General features: G+C 41.4%; 1 protein-coding gene across 1 annotated transcript; it reads right to left on the bottom strand.

Annotated features, from left to right (window-relative positions):
* Nucleotides 1-503: 503 nt before the first annotated feature.
* On the bottom strand, nucleotides 504-27,696 carry IL13RA1 (interleukin 13 receptor subunit alpha 1). Its single transcript, XM_073358556.2, has 10 exons — nucleotides 27,493-27,696; nucleotides 18,251-18,408; nucleotides 16,245-16,380; nucleotides 12,846-12,966; nucleotides 10,474-10,655; nucleotides 8,774-8,925; nucleotides 6,778-6,913; nucleotides 5,744-5,840; nucleotides 4,726-4,810; nucleotides 504-2,950 (listed from the first exon to the last, which is right to left on the bottom strand). The coding sequence occupies exons 1-10, from the start codon at nucleotides 27,584-27,586 to the stop codon at nucleotides 2,804-2,806; spliced, it is 1,308 nt and encodes a 435-aa protein (XP_073214657.1). The 5' UTR covers nucleotides 27,587-27,696; the 3' UTR covers nucleotides 504-2,803.
* Nucleotides 27,697-27,871: the final 175 nt, after the last annotated feature.

The following is a 27,871-nucleotide window of genomic DNA, read 5'->3' on the forward strand; positions in this document are numbered from 1 at the left end:
TGAGACCCAAATTGCTGCTAATATGGGGCAGTAATAAAAAACCCCCTATGATTTAAAACAACATCTTAAACCCTACTTGATCTTCTCAACAGTGTGACACACATTGAAGTTTGAAGGTGTCTGTATGATATTCTATTGTATTACTGAGAAGCAGTATATGCTGACGTAGTTACAGACTACTTAAATGGAAATACACAAGACGATAGCTAAGGCTCTTTGTACATCCCCTCTTTTTGCCTGAACACCCAAGTGAAAAATGCCAGCTTCTGCATTATCTTAGCTTGTTTACACCAGAAATAGTAAATGAGAATGGCCGTTTTTCCTTCATTCTGCATTCCTCTAGCACATCCCCTTTTACTTATCTTCTCTCTAAACTAAACAGCTCCCATTTTTTCAGTCTCTCGATTTACCCTCTGATTAAAATACAAGGAAGCTATTCAATTAAACTGAAATGCAACAGTTAATCAAATATATTTTTATTCATCCTTTTAACAAAATCACAATCAACTAACTATAATAAAGGAAAACAAACAAACAAACGTTAGAAGATTCACATAATTACAAAAGCTGAAAAAAAAAATCCCAAACTTATCAAGAAGTCTACTAAAAAATGGCATATGGACAAAGAAAAAAATAGCAATTCAAGTGTACTCACATTGCATTGTGGTGTGGTATGGTACGGAATAAACACAAAACATTCTGCTACCGGGAACTGTCTTCACTATTCAGCCAGGAAACAAAAAAATTATTCACAACATCCTCATCAGGACCTACATTTATCTCTTCATTTAAAAAAACTAAAAGGTTCCTTTTGGCCTAGCACTACCCTACTTCTTAAAAAACACACAAACCCAAACAGAATTATTCTCTTTAATAAGCTTCAGTTTTGCCAGAAACACCACAGAAGCTAACTCAAAAGAATTTGTGGCAAAGTGCCAATAATTTTCTTCCTTGATTGGTAAGAAAAAAATCCAACCTTTACAGAAAAGCTATCGATTGCTCTCCCTTACACGGTCGTCTGATGTTCCTAGTCACACCGTGATGCCAGAGCTAATACCATTCTAGTTGAGGTAGATCATTCTAACTATGGTCAGATCTGAGAAGTAAAGGGAATATCTTTAGAATATATACAAAGAATGTTTGGGGGAGGGGAGGGGGGTTGAAGCTTGGAAAGGGAATTTGACGGACAGGATATTCTTTAAAACTCTTCTCCCTCTGCAACAACCTATTATTAGCTGATGTTAGAGTTTTCCAGAGGCTGAGCGTTTTGCTGTACCTTTTATTAAAATCCCTGAGATTGCATCCTTGTTTTGGGGCTTGACACATATATGAAGAGGATGATCTGACAGGGTTGCATGGGCTCGCAGGGGTCTGGATTTACTGACCCACGAGGTCCCTTCCAGTCCCAGTGGCTTCCAATGAAACTTTTGAGGTGGCCTGTTCCAATTTGTTTAGAGTTAGGTCTCTTATCAGCTAACTGGACTGCACTTCGTAGTGGAGGCTGCCAAGGGGATTTAGAGGAGAGAGATAATCCCTAATCCACCACGTAAGGCCAGCCGATATGATTTTTTTCCTGCAGTTCTTTCTCCCCATCTTTAGGAGGCATAATAATGGCCAGGGAGTAACCCTATTTGAAGCATAAAAGCACACATTAGGTTATGCTTAGAATTTACAGCAGGAAAGCATGGCGAAAACAACCTCAAACATAGTTTAGGAGAATATTATGAACAATCAACTAGTGATCATGAGGGTCCCTTCTGACCTTAAAGTCTATGATGTACAATCACTAAAGATAAATACCATCAGCAGAGACAGGCTGAAGTAAAGTCAGAAAGTTAAATGGCTTTCAAGTTCTCAGAGGAGAAAACCAAGAACAAAATAGGATCACTATGTTAACCAGGGGGAAGAGTGAGGCTTATTCCCAAGAAGTGGGCTTTCACCTTCTCCCCAGCATGGGAGGTTATACAGGGGTACATGGAGAGAACCAGTCCCAGCAGCTGAAAGGCTACACATTTCAAGTGAGAGACTGCAGTGGTTTTTAAACAAAGCATAATTAACTGATGAAACTCACCGTCAAAAAGATATTAGAGGCCAAGAGCTTTGTAGAATTCAAAAAGGATTAAAAACACTTGTGTGGTTAGTGACAACATCCACTGTTATGCTAGGAGACTTGTGTATATACATATATTTTAAAGAAAGGATATAAATGGTCCTCTTTGGTTTCAGCAGCCACTAACAGGTGGCATTAGGAAAAAACTTCCTTTACAGACAGGTAGTTATTCCATAAATACTCTCGAAGATTTATGGCACCTTCCTCTGGAATTGGCCACTGTCAGAGACAGGAAGCCAGATTAAATGGTCCACCCAATCTCTTGGCAGTTCCTATGTTCTAGCAGTGATAAGCTGTAAACAAGTTGTTTATTGTTTTACTTCTCACCGAACTGAGCAAGGTGCTTCACAGAAGAACCAGTTTCTGCTCCAAACCGCTTACAGTCCAAATGTGAGGCATGAGCAGAAGCAAGAAAGGCACATAGTCAGAAGAGCTGGGCTTAGGCAGAAGGAGGGGCACTGCTGTGGGTCCAGTGCATGGTTTATGTACATGCATATTGTGGTGGCTCTGGGTAGCATTTTTAGCAGAGATGGAAGGTGGCAACGGTCAGCATTTTATCTTGCGAGTGTCACCAGAGAGGTGAGTTTTCAGCAGGTGTTTGCTGTTTGGAATGTGGGTGTCTGCCTTGCAGACAAGTCACTGTCAATATTCAGAAATCCTCTGAGGTAAACAAGAGCAACAAAGAAGTCTTCCTCACAAGGCTTTCACTTGTAAAGCAGGTCTTTCTCGGTCCTCATTATCAGATGTGGAGCTCTCTGGATTCTCTATCCAAACTAAATAGTGGATTTCCTCTTCCATAGCTGGCTTACGGACATTCAAAAAGTCATCCCCTGGACAGCTCTGAAAGAGAATACAACACATTATTTTACAGAAGATCTTCAGTGTCCTCAGGGCTCGGTCTCTCTTTTAGTTAGCAGTAATAGTCAGCTTTACAGGGTATGCAGTGTTCAGCTCAGAGGGTGAAGCAGAGGCAGCTCAGGACCAAGAGCATGTCCTATGGAGGGGGAGTGTGGGGGTGCAGTTGCTCCTCCTAGGAAAGTGATGGGGCTTCGGTTGGTGCCAAGGGTTGGCCAGAGTCTCAGGAGACCTCCCCCTGCTGCAGCTGCTTATCTGAGAGGGGCAGGCATGCAAGCGGGACATTCCAGAGGTCAGGACTGGGTCCCACAATGCTGCCAAACTGCACATGGGGTGTGTTCCCCATTCTCCCCATGGACATTGAGCTCATACAGGTGGGAGGCCGTTGTTGCTGGGATCGGAAGAAGGGAAGAAGGCAGCCGGGGAATAGTGATAGGGAGGAACATTGCAGTAGGTCTAACACTGGTAGAACTAGAACCACCATTAGAAGAGGCTCAGTGATCACTGGATGCTGTAGCCTGGACCCAGGGGGAGCTGGCATCGAGCCTGAACGTAGCCTTCCACACTGGGCTGAGTTACACTGGGAGTATCTAGCCTGCCCATCACTATGGGGAGTGGGGCTTCTTGGGTTCACACTGCCCAAACTCCCTCCCACTTGAGAGGCTGCAGGAGGAAGAAGCTCTCTCCTCTACTTGATCCTGTCTTTCCTGTAGAGCAGTGGTCTCCAAACTGGGGCACGAGAGGATCCTCGGGGGTGTGCAGCAGCAGGAGCCCTCCTAATGGCACTCCACTGTTTTTTTTCCTTCGGCGGCAGCTCTGCAAGTCCAAGGCTGGTGTTCCCCTCTGGCGGCCCACCTGCAGCAGGTCTTCCGGTCTTCTTCCGTTGGCAGCGCGCCTGCGGCAGGTCTTCTTCCATCGGCGGCGCGTGCCAAAAGGTTTGGAGACCATGGCTGTACAGAGTCATCTGAAACCCCTTGGGAACCAGAGCCCACCAGTACTTCCCTCAGTGGAAGCTGTTCAGCCCAGGGTGTCCTAGTCCTACAAGGGCTCCAGGAAGAGACCTTCTTAATCCTTCTTTAGTCCTCTATAAAACTGTCAAGGACAGTTTATTTTCCAGATGCAGAAGACAGAGACAATTCACTGTGGTGAACCAATAGCTGCTCTATAAACTGGGAATGGCCTCACCAGAAAGGTTCAATGTGCTCTCTTTGCTGGCAGGAAGGAACTACAAGCGGTGTCTGGATTGGCCCAGAGATTTGAGGAGAGAAAAAGGGATTTAAACACAATTAAATGTAGCATAACCAGGATAACAATTGCAAAGGTGCAAAGTGCCTGTGACTTCACAGTAGCACGTAATTAACCCCATACACCAATTCTTTGTGAGTCTCTGTAGGGCTACTCAAGACTGGGAGATTGGAAAAGCAGCTTAATTGAGTTGCAAAGAGAACCATTTCATGGAACTGGAAGAGAAAGCACAAGCTCTGTTGAATAGCATAATGGCATTTAGTAAATTAGTGAGTGGGAAAAAGTTTACACTGCTTAAGAAAAAAACTTAACTGAGGACATGAAACTCTTGGTTTTAGACTGTACTTGTTTTTGTATAATTCTCATGGTCTTAAATACTTGGTCTATATATAGTGTAAAATTCTCTTTAAAATTCTTTTAGATTATGTAAAGGCAAAATACTAATATAGGAGGTGGGAATGTAGAGACGACTTAATTCTGAGAGATCACTTCACAGCAAACAGGCAGATACTAACCTGGAAGTCCTCAATTTGCTCTCCAAACATGCGTTTAATAATTTTTCTAGGGTCAGGAATTTGTGGATAAATTAGTATCTTGAGCCTTTAGAATAGAGAAATAAAAGTGTTCGATGAAAACAATTAACCAAAGGAAGAACATTTCAAAGTTGCATTTAGAATGTTATAGTGAAAGTCAGCTGGACTCTGTCTTCTCTGACCATCTTTTGTCCTCCCAGACCATGCCCCGTTCTCTCCACCTTCATTCCCAATAATGAATGGAAAAGGAGTTGTACATACAGGCCCAATTTTGTCTTTGGACATAGGTGCCGACTCCGCGGGTGCTCTGGGGCTGGAGCACCCACAGGGAAAAATTAGTGGGTGCTCTGCACCCACCGGCAGCCAAGCTCCCCTCCCCCCCAACGAGCCTCGCCGTGTTCCCGCTCCTCCGCCTACCTCCCAGTGCTTCCCGCTGCCAAAGAGCTGTTTGGCGGCACTTAGGACTTTTCAGAAGGGAGGGGGGGAAGCATGTGCTCAGGGGAGGAGGCGGAAAAGAGGTGGGGCAAAGGCGGGGATTTGGGTGAAGGGGGTGGAATGGGGGCGGGGGCAGGGCCAGGGGCGGGTGGGGTGGGGGTTTGAGCACCCACCAGGAACAGTGGAAGTCGGCGCCTATGTCTTTGGATATCTCTGAGCAACTCCCCCGGAAGTCAATGGGAGCTGCAAGTGTGCACCTACTGCATTTGCAATCATTGAGTGAGAGGAACTTCCTTTTTTTTTAGGGAGATAAACTACACACAGTGTTACTGCAACCAGAACATATTTGTTCCATAAAAAACCTCAACTCAAAGTCAACTCTAGAGCTCTGATTGGCACCTCCATATTAATTGTGTACACAGAGGTATAAAGGGAAGATAACCACTGTCAAAACATACATACTACACATGAAAGGTAAACTAAAGCAGAGACTGACTGCAATGTAACTCTAAAAGTCAAGTCAGTCAGTAACAGATTTTAATATAAAAGCGGTATGGATATTTACCTTTTCAGGTACACTAGTAGAATTATAGTAGCGACTGCTACTGTTAATGGAACAGTGAGTATTAAAACAATATAGAATGTGAAGTCTGTGTTTTCACCTGGAAAACAAAACAAAAAAATCCCAAAGAATTTAGAGAGCAAAGTGCTTCAGGAATAATGAAAACGTTTAATGCAAACACTTCTTTTCAGGCTACATGATAGACTCCTAAGAATATTCCAACTTACAAATTCACAAATGCTTTTGTGAGCAATGAAAGTGACCACTAACTTTTCAAAATGTGACAGATGAAAAACAGCAACAGCTATGAAAATTCACGTAGTAAAGCTAACGATCTTCAAAGATTTCAGAGTAGCAACTGTGTTAGTCTGTATCCTCAAAAAGAAAAAAGGAGTATTTGTGGCACCTTAGAGACTAACACATTTATTTGAGCATAACCTTTCGTGAGCTACAGCTCACTTCATCGGATGCATGCAGTGGAAAATACAGTGGGGAGATTTATATACACAGAGAACATGAAACAACGGGTGTTACCATAACGAGAGTGATCAGGTAAGGTGAGCTATTACCAGCAGGAGAGTGGCGGGGGGACGGGACCTTTTGCAGTGATAATCAAGGTGGGCCATTTTCAGCAGTTGACAAGAATGTGTGAGGAACAGTAGGGGGGAAAAAACAAACATGGGGAAATAGTTTTACTTTGTGTAATGACCCATCCACTCCCAGTCTTTCTTCAAGCCTAAGTTAATGGTGTCCAGTTTGCAAATTAATTCCAATTCAGCAGTCTCTCCTTGGAGTCTGTTTCTGAAGTTTTTTTGTTGTAATATTGCAACTTTTAGGACTGTAATCGAGTGACCCGGAGATACTGAAGTGTTAAGAGAGAGGGAACTTGGTCATAGCTGTAAGTACCTACACAGGTAGAAAGAATCTGACAATTCTGGGGCCCTTTAATCTAGCAGACAAAAGCATAAGAGGGCTAATGACTGGAAGTTGAAGTTAGAAAAAAAATTCAGATCAGTTCAAAGAAAGAGTGTTCTTACCAATGCTCTTCTCCTCACTCCAGTCGCTCCAGCGATTGCTGCTGTAACATGTTCCTTCAACCCTTGCTCTCACTTTGACGACGTACACAGTGTTAGGATGAACACTGGGAAACCAAGCTTCAGTGTAGCCTTTAATCTTAAAATAAAGAAATTAAAGATATTTACTTATTTCTTGTGACAGGATACATGACATTTGCAAACTGGTTTCATTGTGTAGCTTTAACATAATCAAACTGAATGTTTTGACTGAAGCCCCATTTGCCTTTTGTATTTTTGAACTCCATAAAATAAAAGGGTAAAAGATAAGGAATTTAGATTTTCACAGTATGTATTGGCCTTAAACAATTATCCAAACTGCCGAAGCAAGGTCATTCAGAAATCAGGGTTCAAACTAGCTGACCCCAGTGTTAGCATCAAAGGTTAAACTGAGGCTGAATGGCCTGGAGTGGTGGTCTACAAGCTCCCCCAAATACCTGCATGAGTTCTACTGCCTTCCCCTCCATCTATCAGGACGGCAGAATTGCTGCCCAAGCTTTCCCTACACCAGAGTCTGCCCCTATCCCTGTGAGAAGTGAAATGCTTGAGAACCTTCATGTTTATTCTGAGCCCAAAGGACCAAATTCTCCATGGAAGTTAGGACAAATGCCCAATCTCAGTGGTTCTCAAACTGAGAGTCAGGACTCCAAAGGGGGTTGTGACCCCATTTTAATGGGGTCACCAGGGCTGGTATTAGACTTGCTGGGGCCCTGGGCCAAAGCCTGAACCCCACTGCCCAGAACCGAAGCTGAAGCCTGAGGGTTTCAGCCCAGGGTGGCATGGCTCAGGCTTTGACTTGCACCCTGGGCAGCGAGGCTCAGGTAGGTTACAGGCCTACTGCCTGGGGCTGAAGCCCTTGGGCTTCAGCCTTGGCACCCCACCTGGGGTGGTGAGGCTCGGGCTCTGCCCTCCCCCACCGGGCTCAGGCTTCAGTCCCCATTCTGGGGTGGTGTAGTAATTTTTGTTATCTGAGGGGGTCACGGTACAACGAAGTTTGAGAACCGCATCCATTTCTCTCATTTTTCCTATGGGAGAAATAAAAGGGAAGACTGAACAAATTCATCTAGTGCCTTTTTTGGTGTGTGGACCATCCAGTTTTGTTTATAACTTATTGTGTACACAGTCCTCAGGAAAGGACTCTTGTTTTGCCAAGTTACAAAGCATTGAAACTAGTAGATAGCATACTAATGAAGTGAGCTGTAGCTCACGAAAGCTTATGCTCAAATAAATTGGTTAGTCTCTAAGGTGCCACAAGTCCTTTTTCTTTTTGCGAATACAGACTAACACGGCTGCTACTCTGAAACCTAGCATACTAAGCTGTTTTCCTTACTGATTTAATGGCACACCTAGTTCGGTTACTCAGATACAGGCATACACAAGCAAGTACACACCCACACATTGATATCAGTGCAATTGTATTGGTTTGTGTGTGTGATTATTTCCCCCTTTCCCTTACCCTCAAATCTCCTTGCTTACTACATGCACAGAACCACAAATCAGCATGTTCATTTTCTTTGTGGTAATCAAGTCACAAAACCAGAGTACATGAATATGAGGATCTGACTGGGAGACAGACCATAGGGTAATGTAGTTGTGCTGTATGTTTCTGAAGAGCTATTACCCCGTTCAGAAGTGTACCTGTTTTGCAGAGTACATTACGTACATACCAAGCCTTTGCTATGGTAAATGGGTAGCTAAGGCAAGAGACTCAGAAAACTGGCATTAGTTTCAATGCATGGTCATATTACTGAACCACATTTCATGAGAGGAAAACCAGTTATGTCCACATATGCAGTTTCAAGTAAGTTAATAAAACGTACACATTTCTGCTCTGCATACAATTATAGCTCTTAATAGCAACTCAAGTGTTGCATTGAACAGTTTGAAGAAGATATTAAAAAAAAAAACACATGCAACAAATTTCAGTGCCATTGTAAACAATTAATGGAAAAAAAGTTACATCATGTTGCTGAACAGAGCCCGATTTGCTGTCTTTAAGCTCTACTTGGTATACTAAGCAATGTGGTGGAAAGGTGCCTGGGTTTTGCCATTCTATGTGCATTTCATCTTTGATCACTGATGCCGTTACAATCCTTGGAGGTCCAGGTTTTACTGAAATAGAAAAAATCCAAATTTTTGAACTAAGTTTATTTTGACATTTAATATGATTAAAGTCCATACCAGTTAAAAAGAAAGAGTCACTAGATACAGCAGTATAAGGCATAATGCACGCACAGCAATTAGGACAGTGAAAAGTAAGGGAAGAGCTTGACAGATTCAATATTAGGACAGGGTGACCAAATGCCCCAATTTTATAGGGAGAGTCACAGTATTTCAGGCTGTGTCTTACGTAGGCACCTATTACCCCTAACCTTGCCCCGATTTTTCCACACTTGCTGTCTGGTCACCCTGTATCAGGATCAACAACACTTCTGATGAATTCCCAAATCAAATCTCATGAAAAAGTAAGTAGCAGATAAGATGCAATCATTGTATCGTTCTGCACTAGTCTTATTGTCTGGAGCATGGATGGCCATGCTCCAGAAGTTCCGTTTACATGGTAGCATTTGCTAACATGTTAAAGACAAGCCAACCACTAAAATGATGCTTTTATTATTAGGAAATTTGAACATGACTGTGAGATGGCAGGCTCAAAAATTGTGTAAGTTAAACCATTACTCAGTAATGTCAAGTCCTTGGAATTTCAAAATACAGTGTAATTTCTCACACCAGGAAGTCAAACTAATAAGAATATTCTGCCAAGAAGCAACATGCTGAATAGAATAGAGCCTCTCAGAAGCTAGTCATCACACCACATAGAGCTATGATTAGCCACAGAGTTCCAACATTAGAGAGTGTGGCCTAAGATACACCAAAAAGTGCCCTTCATTTGTCAAAAATAACTGACTACTTGACAATAAATTTAGAGGAAGCTGTGTACAAATCCTAGGTCCCTGACAATTTTCAAATGCCACAGACTGGCAAGAAGGTTGAAAGACCAGGATCCTTAACGACAAGGGGCTGTGTAGTTTAGGTGAATGATAACACACCCAAGGGCAAAAATACCCTAAAAATCTCCCACTATTACTGCAAAAATCTGGTACCTGCAAGAAGTCTCAATTGCAAGCTGATAGCTGACCAGATGCATCTGCTGTTCTCACTAAGTGCCGGTGACTCATATCCAGGGGAATACAAAACTTTGGATTCAAGATTGAAGAGAATGGATTTAATTGGCTCCAATGCTATCCAGATTCACTCTCCTATCCCCAACTCCCAGAAGACCTGAGACATCTAGGATGATTAACATGCAGGGAATATAGTGGGGCCATTCCTGTAGATGAAGGGCCAGATCTTAGGCTAGCGTAAAGTGGTTTTGTGCTGAGTTTCATCCGGAGGCATCACTGATGCAATTTAATCTGGATAAGATGATCAGCCTATTACAAGAGAATCTTGAGTGTTCATGCACAATTTATGAACATTACATAATGTTCTTGTTAGAATACATACAGATATGTATCCTGGGTGTATTCTTGTCAGGTTAAACCAGCTGTTCCTTTTTGCACGGAACAATACATAATCAAAACAAATTCCATACCCTTTTCTTTGACTGATATTTAAACCTAACACTCTTTGCAAAGTTACATAATCTTTTAAACCTACCAATTGTTGTTGGATTTCTGTTTGCACAGACAGGCCTAATTTCCTCCGAGTTGTCTCTGATCAAAATACTGATAGTTGGATACACATCTGTGGAATTTTGGATGGAAAGACTGAAATTACATCCAAAGTTATCTCCATAGATATAATTCTGGCACTGCTGGTTATTTCCCAGGCCGTCATACCTACAAGAATAAAATGTAAACATACCACATTTTAACTTCAAACACCAGGGCACCAATGGTTACATGTGCTTTTAAATCGGCTTTACAAGATTGTCAAAGTGGGCATTGCATGACGGTTAGGTTAGAGCAATAAGAGACGGGATTAGACTGAACACACAGGGTGTCATTTCACTCATACTTCAAGGAATGCCAAAGCATGAAACACACTGATTTTTCTGTACAAAGCTGCAGCAAAGCAGAAGCAAGTCTTGGGCCCTTTAACTCAAAGCATGACAGACAACTCTGCTACCTCTATACTATATTTTAAAATGTTTAAAAAAATATTAGTTCAAAATAGTTTTTTCCAGGAGGGCAAACATCCCCAGGGAAAAAGAATTCCACCTCTGATTGATTCCTTTTGACATTCCCCCACCCCAAAAAGGGAAGTTAGTCCACTCAATGATGGAAAGTAGCGAGTCCTACTCCTGTAATTTACTAGCAGTTATAGGGGAGAGGTCCCCAAGCTTTTTCAGTCACGACCCCCTTACTCCTAATGTAATCTGCCCATGCCCCCCGGAGCCATGGTCAGGAGCAGAGACTGTGGTCAGGGGCTGGTGGCCAAGGGCAGGGTGCCTCTCCCTTCCCCACCCCCACGGGGCTGGCCTGGGCCCTGCTGTGCACCCCCAAATGTTCCTCCTCACCCCCTTAAGAGGACGGGCCCCACAATTTGGGGACCACTTTTATAGAGTCACCCAGGGTTTGGCTAATCCAGTCAAGAGTCCCTCCCATGCCACCCACGCTACTAATTACCCACCCTCCCCAGCTGCCCAAGAGAACTACGGCCACCTGCACACCTTCCTCCTTGTTTCCCCACCTTACCCTATGGACGCAAGCACAGCAGGGACCTCCTGGCTCTTCCACAGGAGCTGGGGTACTGCTGCTGTAGATGTCTTCCCTCCTGCCCCCCGCCCCCCCAGCAGGGAAGGAAAACTCTGTCTCTGGCACCACAACAGGAGTGCAGTTTCCATGCTGCCTGCCCCCATGTGTAGGAGGTGGGGAAGCTGTTGCAGTCCCTCTCACATATGCACCTTCAGGCCCCCAACTCCGTCCCACCCCACACTATCCACCTCCCTGTTGAGTGCCTACCACCTTCAACCACCCCTGAATTTTCAGGAAAATTTGAGTACAAAGATATCTCAATATTGTACTCATTCCTTCCAGCTGGACTCTATTCCAGCTAATACCACTCTGGACTGGTGGGAATTTGTTGCCAGCTAATGCCAACAACCCAGGCAGCTGAGAGGCCTTATATTCACATTCATCCATGATCCCAGCATGGGTTGGGCAGGAAAGGATTCCAGGAGAGGGGTGTAAAATGCTACTCCAAGAAGGTGCATAGTCCACTAGAAATTTAAATTCTTTTTTCCAATTAGAACCAGGGCTAGGTTACCACTGCTACATGCAAGAAGGGGTTGAGGTGAATAGTTTTGGACAGTGAAAAGGTCATTTCTCCCTGTGTTTAGCTTAACAAGTAACAAACATCCTGGTATTTGCTGTCCAAATACATTTGCAGAAAACTTAGTAATTTTAGTATCTACCATTAGAGTGAGAAAGACAACTTTTTTATGTAGTCAACAGAAAGTAAGATGTAATGTAAATTTAAAACTAAAAAGAACTTTGAAAGCTTTCAAAAAAAGTCTCTTTATATCTCTGCAGAAACTAATGAAGTCTAAAATTTCAGGAAAGACATCAATATAGGGGTGTGCGCACTGGTTAGTGTATATAAATATCCGTGCCAAATTCTCTCTCTCCACAACTCTGTTGTCTTGTAACAGAAGACTATTTATGGAAGACAGTTGGCAAGTGAGTTGGAGATGTTAAGGTGGCATCCTACTCCATAACTTCCAGGAATAAATCAGTTTCTTAAAGATGGAAGATAAAACCAACAGATAATTTTTTTTAAAAAATGAGTTTCTGGGGCAGGCCAAATGCTTCATATAAGCAAATCAGCTCTAAAGAGCCAGCATGCTAGATGGGACTCACAGTTCTAGTCTCTATATTAGAGCTTTGGGATCCTTCAGGGCAACGGGTAATAAAAATAATATTTTTATTATTAATTATTCTTATTATTATTAAGTCAGAGGTATGCAGAGTACTTTTAAAGCAGGGGAAAAAAACCAAACAAAAAACAAACCACCAATCGATACAAACCAGTAGTACAGAGTGTAGTTGGTACCAGCACTTGCATTCTGTCCAGGAAGCCATGTACAGACCATGTACTCTAAGTTGTACCAAGTGCAATTTATGCCAACAGCAGCAGTGCCTGCAGCACCTGGAATGCAAGTTCAAAGGCTTTTTAGAAAGATTTTTTTCTACCAGTAAGTGCTTTTCTTTCCCAAATATCAGAGCACCCTCCCATTGTTTAGTGAATATCTTAGCAGTTGACATTGTTCACCTTCCACTATCCCACTTGAAAGGCAGAGTGCGGGTGTGATGTTGCACTCTATACGATTTTATGAAAATATGCTAATGAGTATGAATATAATGTAACTGGAATATGCTCCATGCAAAAGGTCTCTTGTAAGGTATCATTACAAAGCTTATAATCTACTGAGTGTGGTCATCCTATTTGTATAAATGTATCACTCTTGTATCTGAAACTAGAAATATGAAATATAACTCTGGGGGCCTATTGTAATTATGCAAAGTGTGGGCCATTAATGGTGGTTTGGAATCTTGAAGGCTCCCATTAACCAGGACAATTGACTGTAGATGGCTCTGTTTTACTTGTAAGACTTCCTGTATACTTGTGTGCTGGCAAGTGGGTAATGATGTCTTACAGTGACATGTGATCATGTCACCTGAACTGGAATCCATCTTTAACCTGGTGCTTTTCCATTGAGAAAGCGGGGTGGGAACCCAGAGGGACAAAGGATTCCTGCCTTATGCAAAAGATATATAAGTGGGTGGAACAGAACAAATGGGCGGCCATCATGAGAAATCCCCTAGCTACCACCTGAGCTGAAACAAGGGCTGTACCTGGGGAAAGGATTGTGCCCAGACTAGGAAGGCGTCCAGTCTGTGAAAGAAACTTATTGAAACATCTGAGAGTGAGACTTTATCTGTATTCAGTTTTATTACTGTACTAGACTTAGACTTGCGTGTTTTATTTTATTTTGCTTGATAATTCACTTTGTTCTCTCTGTCACTACTTGGAACCACTTGAATCCTACTTTTTGGATTTAATAAAATCACGTTTTACTTATTAATTAATCCAGAGTATGTATTAATACCTGGGAAGGGGGGGCAAACAGCTGTGCATCTCTCTCTATAGAGGGCGAACAATTAATGAGTTTACCCTGTATAAGCTTTATACAGGGTAAAACGGATTTGGAGTTTGGACCCCATTGGGAGTTGCACATGTGAGTGTTAAAGACAGGAACACTTCTTAAGTTGCTTTCAATTAAGTCTGCAGCTTTGGGGCACGTGGTTCAGACCCTTGGTCTGGGTTGGAGCAGACTGGCGTGTCTGGCTCATCAAGACAGGGTGCTGGAGTCCCAAGCTGGCAGGGAAAGCAGGAGCAGAAATAGCTTTGGCACATCAGTTGGCAGTTACCAAGTGGGGGTTCTGTGATCCAACCTGTCACAATGGGCTTCTCAGGCTACAGTGAATGCCCTCATTAGTCAGCAAGTGAAAGTCACTCACTTGTACAGCATGGCATTCCTGAACCTGTGCAAGGCTCCTTCTAAACACAAGTGACCCAGAAAAGCCTAAGCTGTTGCTTTCATTTAATCTGAACTAGTGTGAACAATAATTTTACAGATAGAATGAGATGGTGAAACAGGGAAGCCATATTCCAATAAAATGCAGGTGCTTTAGGGTTAGTTAAAATCCTTGACAGTCAAAGGAACACTGTTGCAAAGCCATGAACTGCATGACAGCTGCAGCCATTAGAAACCATCAGTGCTCACCCACAGTTACTGGGGTATCAGTGTTATTTTCATGTACTTTGAATATGGAAATAAACTGTCTCTAAAATACTATTCAGTGGCAAAAGTGAGTCAAAGTCAAGTTTTAATCATGACTACTGTACCTCCAAGATACCTCGACGGTATTTAAAATACTAGGAAACAAGTGACAGAATGGTAGAAACAAATGATTACATAGCCACCATGAGTTGGGATGTTAACAGGATATCCCATGGTGGGTACAACAGCTATAGAATCAGGTTCTTCATATTTAATTTCATGTCACTCACACAAAAAGTGGCAAAATTGCAAAGGTTGAAGAGTTTCTTTTTTTAAATTTAATTTCTTCATTTCCTTCCATCCACTGCTGTCTCACACTGTATTAACAGATTACATCTTAGAGAAGAAATAAATATATCTGGTAACACCACAATAATCCTCAGGCACTACACATATATGTTACTTCCATAAAGAGCCCAGCCTTCAACCTCACTTCTGCTCCTAAACTTGTTTCTTCTGCGGAAGCGACTACTTGAAGGTTTATTACAGGAAAATTAAAATTGTGTTTAGTTCATAAGGTGACAGATGTCTATGCAGATAGCTTTTTAAAAACAAAAGTCTGTTTAGCTCACTCACTCCTAATGGTCCACCCCTGGGGTGCATCAGAACAGTCCTTAGACCAAAGGATACACAGTACTCCTAGGACACGGCCTCCCTTTAATCAGTGAAAGCTTCCACATCTCAGTGTCTCACCGCAACTTTACTTTTCTTTCCAGTTGACCTGCTTTTTTTGCTTCCATTACTGTCACTTGCTTTCCTGCCCACTTCTCCCTGCAGCTCTCTCTACTCCCAAGCAACTGGACTGTGCCCTGTGGCCTATTACTGATCAGTCCTCCATACACCTGTCTCGTCCCTGACACTACCCAGAAAATGTGTTTCCCTTAGCTATTCTCCCCTGGCCCAATCACTTAAACTTCTCATCTCTGAATTCATCTTTTAAAAAATGAGGAGAATATAAGAATCATATTTATTAGCAGGGCACACAGGGTAGGTTTCAATATTACAGAGGCACACACACTTTAAGAACTAAAACATATGACAATTATTTCCCAGTTGTATGGAGTATTCTTGTACCTGTGTTGGTCCCAGGATATTAGTGAGACAAGGAGATGAGGGAATACAGTTTATTGGAACCACTTCTGTTGGTGAGACACAAGCTTTCAAGTTTAGACAAGCTTTTGAGTAAAGCTTGCGTAAACCAGAAATCTTGTCTCTCTCACCAACAGAAGTGGTTCCAACAAAAGACATTCCCTCACCCACCTTGTCTCTCTAATTTGCTATCTTACTTACCTGCTAGGATTGGTGTTCAGGATTTTCTGTTTCTCCTGTAAGAGCTAATAATATAAACAACAAACAATCCTGAACTAATGTCCTGGCAGGTGAGAACTGTACAGTTCACTTTTAAAGTGTATTGGGATGTGCAAAAATACAGACACTTTCAGCTAATTTAAGATTTTAACTGAGTTTTATTTTTCTAAAGATTCAGCTTTCTTGTACTACATCTCAGAAAGCAAAAAAAGTTGTGTATTTCATCAGATATAAAGAAGGTAACATGCTCAAGGCTAGGTTTTAGAATGGGTACCTTTTGGTGGAGTAGAAATCTCCACCCAGTTGCTTGGTTCACTTGTATTATCAGATTTGCATTCACTTCTCACTCTGAAATGAGCCTCCTCATTCAAGGATACATCTTCCTCACGAAAAAGATTCCTACTCCATTCCTAAATTTAAAGAAAAAAAAACTTTAAAATGCCCAAATATAGTAAACACACAAAGTACAAGGGAAACCATAGTTAATGTAAAAACATATTAGAACAAATCAAAAGGCTCACACCCAGTTCTAGAACGAAAGGAACAAAGAGGATGCTTAAAAATCCAAACCAAAAGCAATGAACAGCCATTCAGCAAAAACAAAAGGTGATGATCTCTCGGCAGGCATACTCAAACATACCACTCAAGAAGAGAGAGAGTGTCATAGTCTGAACCAATTCCCCACGGACATGGACTGACTGGCAACCTACAGAGATCCAAAATGGAGTATGGAGGAGACTTTTCTTCCTACGGGCATTCTTCCAGATCTGATAAGGCAAAGTCATGAAGTTTACACTACCTCTGTCTAAACAGAGGACTTAAAAAATACAGGGAGGTCAATCCAGCACCTTTCACCACTCCATAGTCACACAAAACATTAACAGAAGGAAAAAAGCACTCAAAGCCCATACCAGAGTAACAACAGAAAAAAACATGCATATAAGCAAACAATCATTGAACAGGTAGGGAGTCAAACAGCCATTAACATTCCAAATACAGCAGATCAGAACGCAAAACTGTAGCCACAAAACAAATTTATGAACTGCTTTCCCTTAAAAAGACCAGGATATCCTGGACTTGGCAGCTGTCACAGCAATAATGTTCAGCAATAACGTTCAGTAATCACAGAGTGTCTCCATGAGGCATCCTCTCCGGGCCTGGAGGACTTGCATCATATCAAGTTTAACTGCATCCAAGACACAGTCACTTGGGGGCAGTTCAGGAAAAAAGTAAAGTTTGTTATAATTTGGAAGTATATGACTATCTAACCTAAGATGACGACTGATGTCTCTCTTCTGGACTCGGAGCCCACTTTGAAGGGTTCAGAGTCAGGGTACAGGACCCTTTCAGGAAACCCAGTTTTGTGTAGCTTGAAGATGAAGACAAGTTTGGTATGTATTGGTTAAAAGTACCTTTAAAAAGAATACTTAATTTAATGGATGCATGAGTCTTTTCTATTATGCTGTCTGTGAATTACTACTAAAGTACCCTGCTCAAGAACGAGGCTGGCTACTGCTTTTGAGCTCTGAATATTCCACAACCCGTCATGACATCATAACTGCAACAGGTGAGATTTTTTTCAGATCAAACCCTCTTTAATTTCTCCCCCCCACACACACCAAAAAGCGTATACTTGGGTCAACCAAAATATTTTTATTTGAGCATAAGCTTTTGTGAGCTACAGTTCACTTCATATTTTCCACTGAATGCAGCCGATGAAGTGAGCCATAGCTCACGAAAGCTTATGCTCAAATAAATTTGTTGGTCTCTAAGGTGCCACAAGTACTCCTTTTCTTTTTGTGAATACAGACTAACACGGCTGCTACTCTGAAACCAAAATATTTTGTAACTGTGTTGATTTCACCAAATTATTTCTGTGAAAAAGACTCTAAAAAGTCAATATATTGTTTCGAATTAAAAAAAGTAATATTTTCAAATTAAACTTTTCATTTCAAAATTTACTTCCATTTTATTAAAAAAAGGTAAAAATCCATCAATAATTTTTTTTAATTGTTTTGTCAAAATTTTTGGTTTGTTTCTGGTAAAGTCAAGATAATTTTTACCCCCTCGTTTGGCCACCAAATCTAAACTAGTTATTCGCACAGCCCTGCAAACGACCCCCAAGTATGTAGATCCATTATGAAGTGTATAACATCTAAGAACAGCTCCAGGTAATTTTATTTCCTTTCATTGTAAGGATAAACATTTACTGGAATATTGTGGAATTCAAAGAGCTGGGGGAAAAACAAAAAACAAAACAAAAACAACAACAAAACGTACTCTGTTTTCTTGTGGGATGCCATTAATCAAAATTTCACTGCAATATTCTAGATCACAGCCACTGTTCATGCCCTCTGGGGGATTCCATGTCCATTTCAGTTTACAGAGCTGGCCAAATGAATAATGCAGGTTGGATGGAGGTGGGAGAACTTTTCTTCCTATAAAAGCAAAGGAAAAAGTTCTAAATAAATACTTCATGGGTGCTCTAAGTAATTCAATTAACACTGGCGAAAAATTTTCCATTAGGACTATTTCGACAGAAATTTCATTTTAATTAAATGAAATGTTCCATCAAAAGCTGACAGTTATCTTGAAAAAGAACCCACCCTTTCTGGTCAAAAAATGAAAATCAAGTTTTCAGCTGGAAACTCTCACATTTTGACCCCCTCTTCCCCCCAAAAATAAAAAAGCAAAGTCAACTCTGTGGAAAATAAAAAATTAAAGCTGGTCAGAAAATGTTTTAAGTTTCATGTAATGAAGCTGAAATCCTAAGAGGTTTATATTACAATGATTTAAAATGTAAATCTGCTTCAGTTTCACAACCCTCCTAAAATAAAGGATAAATAAAACCCAGTATATTTTTATATTTATTTTTAAAAAGTCATTTGATTAAAAAAAATCCTGTCTTTACAGTGGTTCACACTGACTGTAAAGCAACACAACTGAAATATTTGCCCAATCAATGCTTCCTCTTACTTCCCCAAATCATACTGGCTGACTGGGTCGGCAGGTGCATACAAAACCTTCTCCATCAGGAATTACATTTTTTGGTCAGATTTTATTTGGCATCAGCAAAGGGCTTATGGATGGCTGCTGATGCGAAAGTGTTTGCACAGAGGCTGACAGATGAACTATTCTCTGTCCTTACCCTCACAGGTCTGCCCATCCCACATCCAGCCATCGGATTAAACAAAAGCACAGGCAATGACACAAAGATGTTATTATGAAGCAATTAAGGTTGCTACAAAAATACATGCCTAACAAGTCTACAAAAGCGAAGAAACAAAAGTGACGCTACCTAACAGTACATATCCTCTACTCCTTCACCTAAAACTACCATATAGCACAGTTACCTTCATTCTACCCCTTCGAGATGCTAGCCTACATGCTCTTCTACAAACAACCCTTTGCCAAGTCACTGTCTCCCAACATAACCAACTACGACACCAAACATCCACAATTACTAGTATGGGACAAATTAATCTGGGAAAGTGCTGGGTACACAAAGGCAGAAGGGGAGACAACGTTAAGACTGCAGTGTGTGGCATACAATAGTTACGGTAACAAGGGATGCGATTGCAGGCAAAGGAACAGAGAATATGTCCTGGTAGGTGGCTGAAGTTTTTATTTGGAGGCTTTTGTGAGTTTGTAGTAACCCTAAGTGCTTCAGAACAAAGATGTGTGTATTAACAGAACCTATTTTGTGTTTAGAGACATAATCCAGTAGTTTTAATTTCAAAAAATTAGTCTTTCAAATTACAACCTTTGGGGTAGATTGTGGCTTGGACTTTACACACACCTTAGTGAGTAAGAGGGCATTAAAAACTTTACCTTCCATGGATTCACCTGATCTTTAACTCAAGTGCACAATAGGTAGGACCAGGGTGCAATAAGAAATAATTTACTGCTGGCATAGGCTAGTAGCACACTACTACCCCTCAGAAGAGTGATTCCCAAACATTAACCACCCATGAACCCCTTTCACGAAAATATCGAATCTCGCAAACCCCCTCCTAAAAATGAATATTTCCAGGGATTTCCTCCCTTACCCGAGCATAAATTATGGAAGCAGTGATCTTGGAAATAATTTGTTTTTTTATGACACGCCTATTACCACGATGGATAAAAATCAATAAAAAAAAATCGGATTTTTTTTAATTTATATCAGATTTTTTTGATAAAATGCTTTTGGAGGAAAAAACCTATCTAAAGATAAAGATACATTTTAGCTCCAAGATATCTCATCATGGAATTGGGATTATAAATTCTAATTCTATAGTATGAGACAATATATTCATGTAACGTTTAAGAAAAAAGTTTTGTAAATGAGTTCCAATAGTTCATGGATTACAGACCCCATTTTATGAGGTTCCAGAGGCTTCTGTATAGATTATTTAGGTTAATCTTTATATCTACCCAATGGGACTTAGTGCTCAGTCTAGAAGATACCATCAGAGATGCTTAGTTTTGCTGTTCTCAAACTGTGGATTTGTCTCCAGAGATAACGTGCCTGTTAACAGCAAAAATGTTTTAAAATAAATAACTATATAGAGGTGAGAAACAACAGACCTCAACCCTATTGTCCCTCTGTAAATTTGTGTACAGAGTCACTCCCTTATCTCTCCCTAAAAGTGCAAAGTTTCAGAAAGTTCAATGAATAGAAGATTGTTGGGGATGGAATAGATCTAGATAAGGAGAAGAGATAAATGTAAGAAGAGAGGGACATGCAGTAGAAACAAAAGTGAAACTGTTTGAGCAGCATATTCCAGAAGTCTTGAGTGTAGCCTCCATTGATTTGAGATCTACCATAACATTCTCTCACTAGAAGGGAAAAACCTATAATAGCAGCAGGCCATAAAAGAGACCCAGTTTCGGAATAAGAACCATTCAAGAAATATATGTTTGCTGATGACGTTTTGAAGAAAGTCACACCATTGAACTGGTGGAAGTCACTCAAGCACTTGGATTCAGAGACCGTTGACGTGATAATCTCACTTTTAACAGCAGTAGCTTCTTCTGCAGGTGTAGAAAGACTATTTTCTTCCTTTGGACGAATTCATTCCAAATTGAGAAATCGTTTGGGCCTGAAAAAGCAGGAGAGCTTGTTTTTCTTTGCCAGATTATGAACAAACAGGAAAATGAAGGTGAAGACGACTGTTAGCTGCAGAAGCCAATATTTTAAGTTTCTCACGTTGACCTGGCTGACGTAGTCTATTTAATTTTTGTTTTGTTTTTTTTTTTTAAATTTCATTTAACTATTTTAGTTAACAATTTTAACAAAGACAAACCTGATTTTAAAAAACTTGAACGCTTAACTAAATTCAAAAATTCATATCCTTGTTTTGTTAAAATATTGTAGGTTTGCTGTTGAAGAAAAAAATCCAGAATACATAATGTTGTTGTTTTAGTTAAATAAAACAATTTAAATGTCGGTTTGGTGATGTTCTCCTCCTAATGCAGCATGGCAAGAAAATCCTCCAAATATTAATGATTAATCTGTTGAATTGGAGATAGTTCACCTCCCAGTGACTTCATAAATATCTGCTTCAATTAACTTTGGTAAATGAAATAACCAAACAATCCTTCATTTTCTGATACAGCTGTAAAACTAATCTGAAAAGTTTTCAAAGTAAAATCACTTTAAAATGTATAGTGTGTACCTTTTAAGAATGAAACCTACATCTGTCTCTGAGTTATGAAGAATATGTATTGAGGTTATAACCACCAACAAGAATGCACTTTTAAGTAGAAATCCATGATTAAATCGAGTCTTCCTGACTAGTGATTTAAATCAAATCCACCCTGCTTATTACACACAATTATTACATTATTTATCATTATTAATTTTATTACATTATGAAAACGGCAACACTCTTCCAAGATTTCATTTCTGTAGCTCATATCACTTGGATTAAGCCTCCTACATGTTTCATCCAGGAGTACCAGACGTGAATCAGCATGAAAGTATTTAAGAAGCCAACTCAATAAAGAGTTCCTCCCACAAGCATTCGGGTCTTGAGCAGTCCAGGCAAACAATGCACAACTACAACAAAGCTTAAACTTGTTCCGCCAGGAAGTCATGGTCACGGAGCTCAGGCTGCCAGCTCCTAAATAAGTGAGAACTGGCTGGAAAGGGAGGGGGTGAGCCTCACCACAGACTGCAAGGGGTTGGTTAGCCAGGCGATCCTTCAGCTGGAAGATTGGGGCTGCCATCTTAGACTCATTCACTGGAAGTCTCCACTGACCAAAGGAAGTGGCCAGAGCGTGTGTGTCCTGGCTGAGTGATCCTTCGATCTTATGTAGAGCAGTGGTTCCCAAACTGGGGTTTATGAACACTTGGAGGTTCGTGAAATGTATCGGGGGTTCTCAGAAAAAAAAATCTGTAATGGTGGACAGAGCCCTCCCTAGGGATCCCGGGTGCAGGGGCCAGTTTGCTTATAAATGTATCTAGTTCTGCTTGAAAAACCTCCCACCAAGCTTTCTGAAAATTCCATCAGGCCTTCTGTAAACTGTTTGTTGTTAATGTCAGCAAGCCTGTGGTGGTCAAGGACAGCAGATGCTGAGATTTCAGAAAAGCTTCAAATACTTTCTGCTCTTTGACCACTGGAGGCATTTGCCTGGAAGATGAAAAGGTGATTTTCCCATACTCCCATACTGACTGCAATGGTGATGAGCCATGACAGTGTAGCCTGGAACTGAAACTTGCACATCAGTGGTAGAGTGCATCTCCTGAAGCAAAATTACATGTGCTTCAAGGTTTGTATGTAGGTGGAGTTTGTAACTTTGCTGTTGATATCCCCTCAATATTGGAACACAGCATCTTGAGAAACGACCCTAGTGCTAGGGTTTGCGGTGCTGGCCCTGAAAGGGACCCCATTGGAAAATGGCCCTTTCAGGCTGAATGTGGCTTACAACGTTAGCCTGTTCCACGTTTTGTTTGCTTTCTTTTCCCTTTGCACTGCTTATGGGGGATGCCACAAGAAGGTAGCAGACATGCCCTATTCGGGCCCTATTCTGAAAACATTCACTACTGAGTGTGATCTCACTAAATCAATTAGTAGTTCTAGTTAAGTCTTTCAATATGACTTTCTACAGTAGTATCACATCTTGAAGTATTTGCAGAATTAAGCCCCTAATAAACTGCAACCAGCACAGGAGGCATGTTTTTTGGGGGGGGGCACCCCAAGGTGTCTTTAAATAATTCCAAGCTAAGAACTTTAATAGACACTCCTTTTAAAATTCTACAGCTTTCCTTTTAGTAAAGCTTAATTTTAGGTATTTTAAATTCACACACAACTATTTCACACTGCCTGAAGCTGAAATTGTGTTTGCAAGATATAAACCTTGACTAAGTCTTATTAGCATAACCAATTTAACCTAATAAACTTCCAAAGTAATTTTCAGGTCTCATGCTTTTAAGTCAACCTCTGAAGAAAAAATGGCTTAGATGTAAAAAGCATGTATAGAATACACCTTCGGTGATTACTCAAGTCCTGCTCATTACTTTTATTATTAAAATATCAGCCAGACAGTGGTTTGAACAGCAATTACCACAATCTTTTCAACTTTTATGAATTTGGACCTATTCCATGTAAAGCATAGTTAAATTCTGATGCAAAATACTTGCATTAATAGGCAAAAAATTCTAAGTTACATTTCTATGTGCATTTAATTTCTGGTAAAAGCTGAGTAGCGTACGTTCCTTTCCCAAAATCTGGATGCTAGTTTGGGATTGTGAAAGTAGAATGAATTATATTGAAATTATAATTCATTAAAGAAATGCTGCTTGAAGGGTTTGTTGAAATATAGTTGTCAGAAAGAGAAACATTAAGGAGTGTGAGACAATGGGTCCTCAAACTAATTAACTTAGAGCTCCTACTGAGCTAGGAGATTGGTAAACGTTAGTATGCAAATAAGATCTGTATGTATATTTGTCAGTTTCTGCTTCCTTTTGTCTCTTATGTTAAATTGGCTTTGGCTTATCTGTATAAATAAGTTAGCTTGAGCCTTAGAGAGGGGCTCACATATCTGGGTGCATTGGCAAAGTGCTTTGCTAATAAACAGAGTGGTCTGACAAATTATGGGAGTCCTGAATCTAACTTTGACAGGATCAGGTATGGTTAGGGCAGCGGGGGAGGAAGGACACAGGGATGCATGACAGCTTTATGACCAAACACTAGATTAGGCAAGCAAACATGTTCCTCTCGAATATTGGTATGGTTTGGAAGCTTCCATTTTGGAGCCATATCTCAGGACATGTGATGGGTGCAAGATTATTTAGAACCCCAGAGCTGGTGGATAACACAGCAGGATGTTTTACTTAATAGAAACCTCTGCTTTTAAATTCAGTCCCCATTGTGATGTTTTATTTCTGCATCATCCCAATTACCATCCTTAGTTTGATAAGCAGATCAGCATTAGCTGAAAGGATCTAACTTATAAAATACATATAAATACATGCCTGGGATCTCCATGCCTTTTTCATGGCCTCTCTTTCTTTATAGCTCTCTCTGACTAAATACCATAATACAAAAGTAAAAGTAACCAATATCTCTGCAAAACTGTGTTTCTACTCATAAATTTTTCTTCATTTAGCAACTTAATGATTTAATGGGATTTTACTTCACTTCACACTAAAGTGTTAAAAATCAAGTAGAAAATAATCAACCTGATTCAATATTAATACATACTATTACATACAGGTGGCACCCAATGTTCATATTAGTTTAGTAAATCATGATTTAAATATACGTGATAAAATTAATCATCAAGGGGTAGCCATGTTAGTCTTATCACAAAAAGACTACCGAACTCCTTGTTGTTTTTGTGGATACAATTAAGATATCTAATTTAAATAAATTACTATAGGAAGTTTGACAGATTAATATTAGATTAGCTCTTAATGGCAGCCTAACAGTAATTATGAAAGTGAAAGAAGAAGTAGATCAAAGATAAGTACTTATCAATAATCGTGAGGGGATTCCAACTCTCTCAAGGAGAACAATACATTATATTTAAAAAAATATATAATTATTCATTATTTCCACTCTTCCAGAGGTGTGCACAGTGATTTAGTGACCATTAAAATGGCACCCCTTTGAGCTGAAAAAAGTTTACAATAATAGGAAAAGAAAATCAATGGCTCAATTCAAAGACCAAGATTTTTTTCCATTTCAAAAACCTAAAAAGAGAAGTATTTTATTTTTGCTCAAGATCTATCTATCGATCTCATCAGTGAGACCTCCAGGAAGATTAACTGTAGCAGGGACCGATTCACTGATGTACTCTTGTTTCCAATATTTAACTCCCCAATATCAGAAATACCACCATTTATACAAAATACAACTTGATTAAATATTGAACCTCTGCCTCCCTCCCTCTGCACTCCACCAAAATTATCCTTATCTAACATCTGAGGCTTTAATGACTTCAGCTGGGCTCCACCTTGGCATGCAGGTCCCTATTTACAAGCAACTTACAGTACTCCAATGAGTTAGTATAGTAAATAATCTACATATAAGACTAGCATCCCACACGGAAAATAAGAACTAATTAAGTTATTTAGAATTGAAATTATATAATGGAATTTACTCATGAATTTTATTCCTTTGTACTTACCACACACACATACACACACACTTACTTTTCAGATTGTTAATAAGAATAAGAAAGGTTTCAGAGTAACAGCCGTGTTAGTCTGTATTCGCAAAAAGAAAAGGAGGACTTGTGGCACCTTAGAGACTAACCAATTTATTAGAGCATAAGCTTTCGTGAGCTACAGCTCACTTCTTATATGCATCTGAAGAAGTGAGCTGTAGCTCACGAAAGCTTATGCTCTAATAAATTGGTTAGTCTCTAAGGTGCCACAAGTCCTCCTTTTCTTTTTAAGAATAAGAAAAAAATTCTGATGGAAAAGCAAACACAGGGAACATCACTGGGATCGAATGTAGTCTCTACATACATTTAAGCATGTGGTCTTTTGACTAAGTATTTACACTCATCCTATGTAAATAGGAAATCCTTTACAATTTAGATTGTTTAATTTTCATTTACATTTTCAGTCACATTATATTCACAACGTTTTTCCACTGAATTTCTTTAGTTAAAGGGACAGTCAACATGAAAATCTAGACACTTTAAAAAAATCCCCCAACTAGAGGTAGATTGTTCTCAAATCTTTCTTTGCTGATTTTGTGGGTTTACAGATGTATTTTCCTATTAATCTGAGAAAGCTAAAACAATTTAAAAAAACCTTGTTTTCCCTGTTACTGTGTGAGCACCCTGCTTCAGAAAAAGCAATGGGAAATGAACTATACAGAAAATAGTATCAAATGCACAAAATAAAGAACCGGGGTGCTGAATAAACAAAGTTTTTTTCTTTAATTCTTTCAATTTAAGTAAACTTTGGTGCTACTTGCAAGAGATGCAGGTTTGAAATTTTTAGAAAAGTGTGTTTTTATTTTACGGTGGTTGTGGCTGCAGCCACAGAAATTTGAGATACAGTTTAAAGCCACCAGATATGTTAGAAGAAAAGGAGGACTTGTGGCACCTTAGAGACTAACCAATTTATCTGAGCATGAGCTTTCGTGAGCTACAGCTCACTTCATCGTACCGATGAAGTAGCTCACGAAAGCTCATGCTCAAATAAATCGGTTAGTCTCTAAGGTGCCACAAGTCCTCCTTTTCTTTTGGCGAATACAGACTCACACGGCTGCTCCTCTGAAACCTGTCAGAGATGTTAGGGTTCTTTTGAAATACCATCATAAAGGAAGGAAGATCAGAATCTTAAATTTCTCCTCACTATTTTATGATATAGGAAGCAGAGGGTCTGAAATCCTAATTCACATTGCACGTCGCTCAAAATTTCCACCATCTACAGGAGGTTTAGGCTGAAAAGTCGAAGTTATTTGAACGGAAGGTGCAATCTAATGATCGCACCCTGAAAGAAATATAGCGACTAATCCTGCAAACAGCAACTACCTCCTGTCTTTACAAAGAGTTGTACAGGAACAAAATTACCTGCAGTAGTAAAGATCTGCAGGACCACACGCGTGTAGCTGGCGGGATTAAACGGATTAGGAACGGCTGGCCAGCTTGCAAGGTGGTGGTGGTTGGTTTTTTTTTTTTAATTTATTTCAAAAGAGGGAGACTGGTGGCCCCGATCCCGCCCAGGTGCGGGCGCCGACGTGGGCTGCATGCCCCGGGAACGATCCCGCCGCACACGCTGGCGGGATCAGCGCCGAAGAGGGCTCCCGGCCCGGAGGCAAGCGACGTGACACGCCCGGTGCGAACGAGGAGCTGGGGGGGGCCAGGCACCGCCGCGCCCGGGCAGCAGGGCAAGGGGCCGGCCGGGCGCCCGGGGAACATTGACCGCGGTGACCCGCCAGCTGCAGCCCCCGCAGCGGCCGGCGGGCCCCGCCCCACGCCCCCGCCGTGTCTCCCCTCGGCCCCGGGCCGCCCCCCAGGCTGCCCGCCTCGCCTCGCCTCGCCTCGCCCCGGCCCCGCGCCGCACCGCACCGCACCTGCTGGCCGCCCCTCGGGCTCCGCGGCCCCGGCCGCGAGGCAGAGCGTCAGGGCGAGGAAGAGCCGGGCTCCGGCGGGGACCGCAGGGCCCATGTCCGCGTCCGGCAGCGCCGCCGCCGCCGCCCCGCTTCCCAGCGCTGCGGGGACGGGCCAGACGGGAAGAGGCGCTGGGCGGCCCGCCCAGGTAACCCGAGCCGGGAAGGGAGCGGCCTCCGCCGGGAAAGGCGGGGCGGGCCAGCGGCCCGGCCACCTCTGCCCTCTGAGCGCCCCCAGCCTGGCCCCCGCCCCCGTCCCCTCAGGGCTGCCGCCCCCGGCTCCGGCCCCTCAGCCCCCGGCCCGGCCCCCTCAGCGGCCCCGAGCCCGCCCCACAGGGCTGCC

This window comes from Lepidochelys kempii, chromosome 9 (assembly GCF_965140285.1).
Source record: "Lepidochelys kempii isolate rLepKem1 chromosome 9, rLepKem1.hap1, whole genome shotgun sequence".
NCBI classification, from domain to species: Eukaryota; Metazoa; Chordata; order Testudines; family Cheloniidae; genus Lepidochelys; species Lepidochelys kempii.

What these genes read in the sequence shown, in the direction of transcription:
- IL13RA1 (XM_073358556.2), bottom strand. Translation starts at nt 27,586, where the DNA reads ATGGGCCCTGCGGTCCCCGCCGGAGCCCGGCTCTTCCTCGCCCTGACG. An exon ending in GCCCGAGGGGCGGCCAGCAG is followed by an intron (nt 18,409 to 27,492) that starts GTGCGGTGCGGT and finishes TTGCTTTTATAG; the next exon opens with GAAGAAAAGTTCTCCCACCT. An exon ending in AGCAAATTGAGGACTTCCAG is followed by an intron (nt 2,951 to 4,725) that starts GTTAGTATCTGC and finishes ATTCTCTTTCAG; the next exon opens with AGCTGTCCAGGGGATGACTT.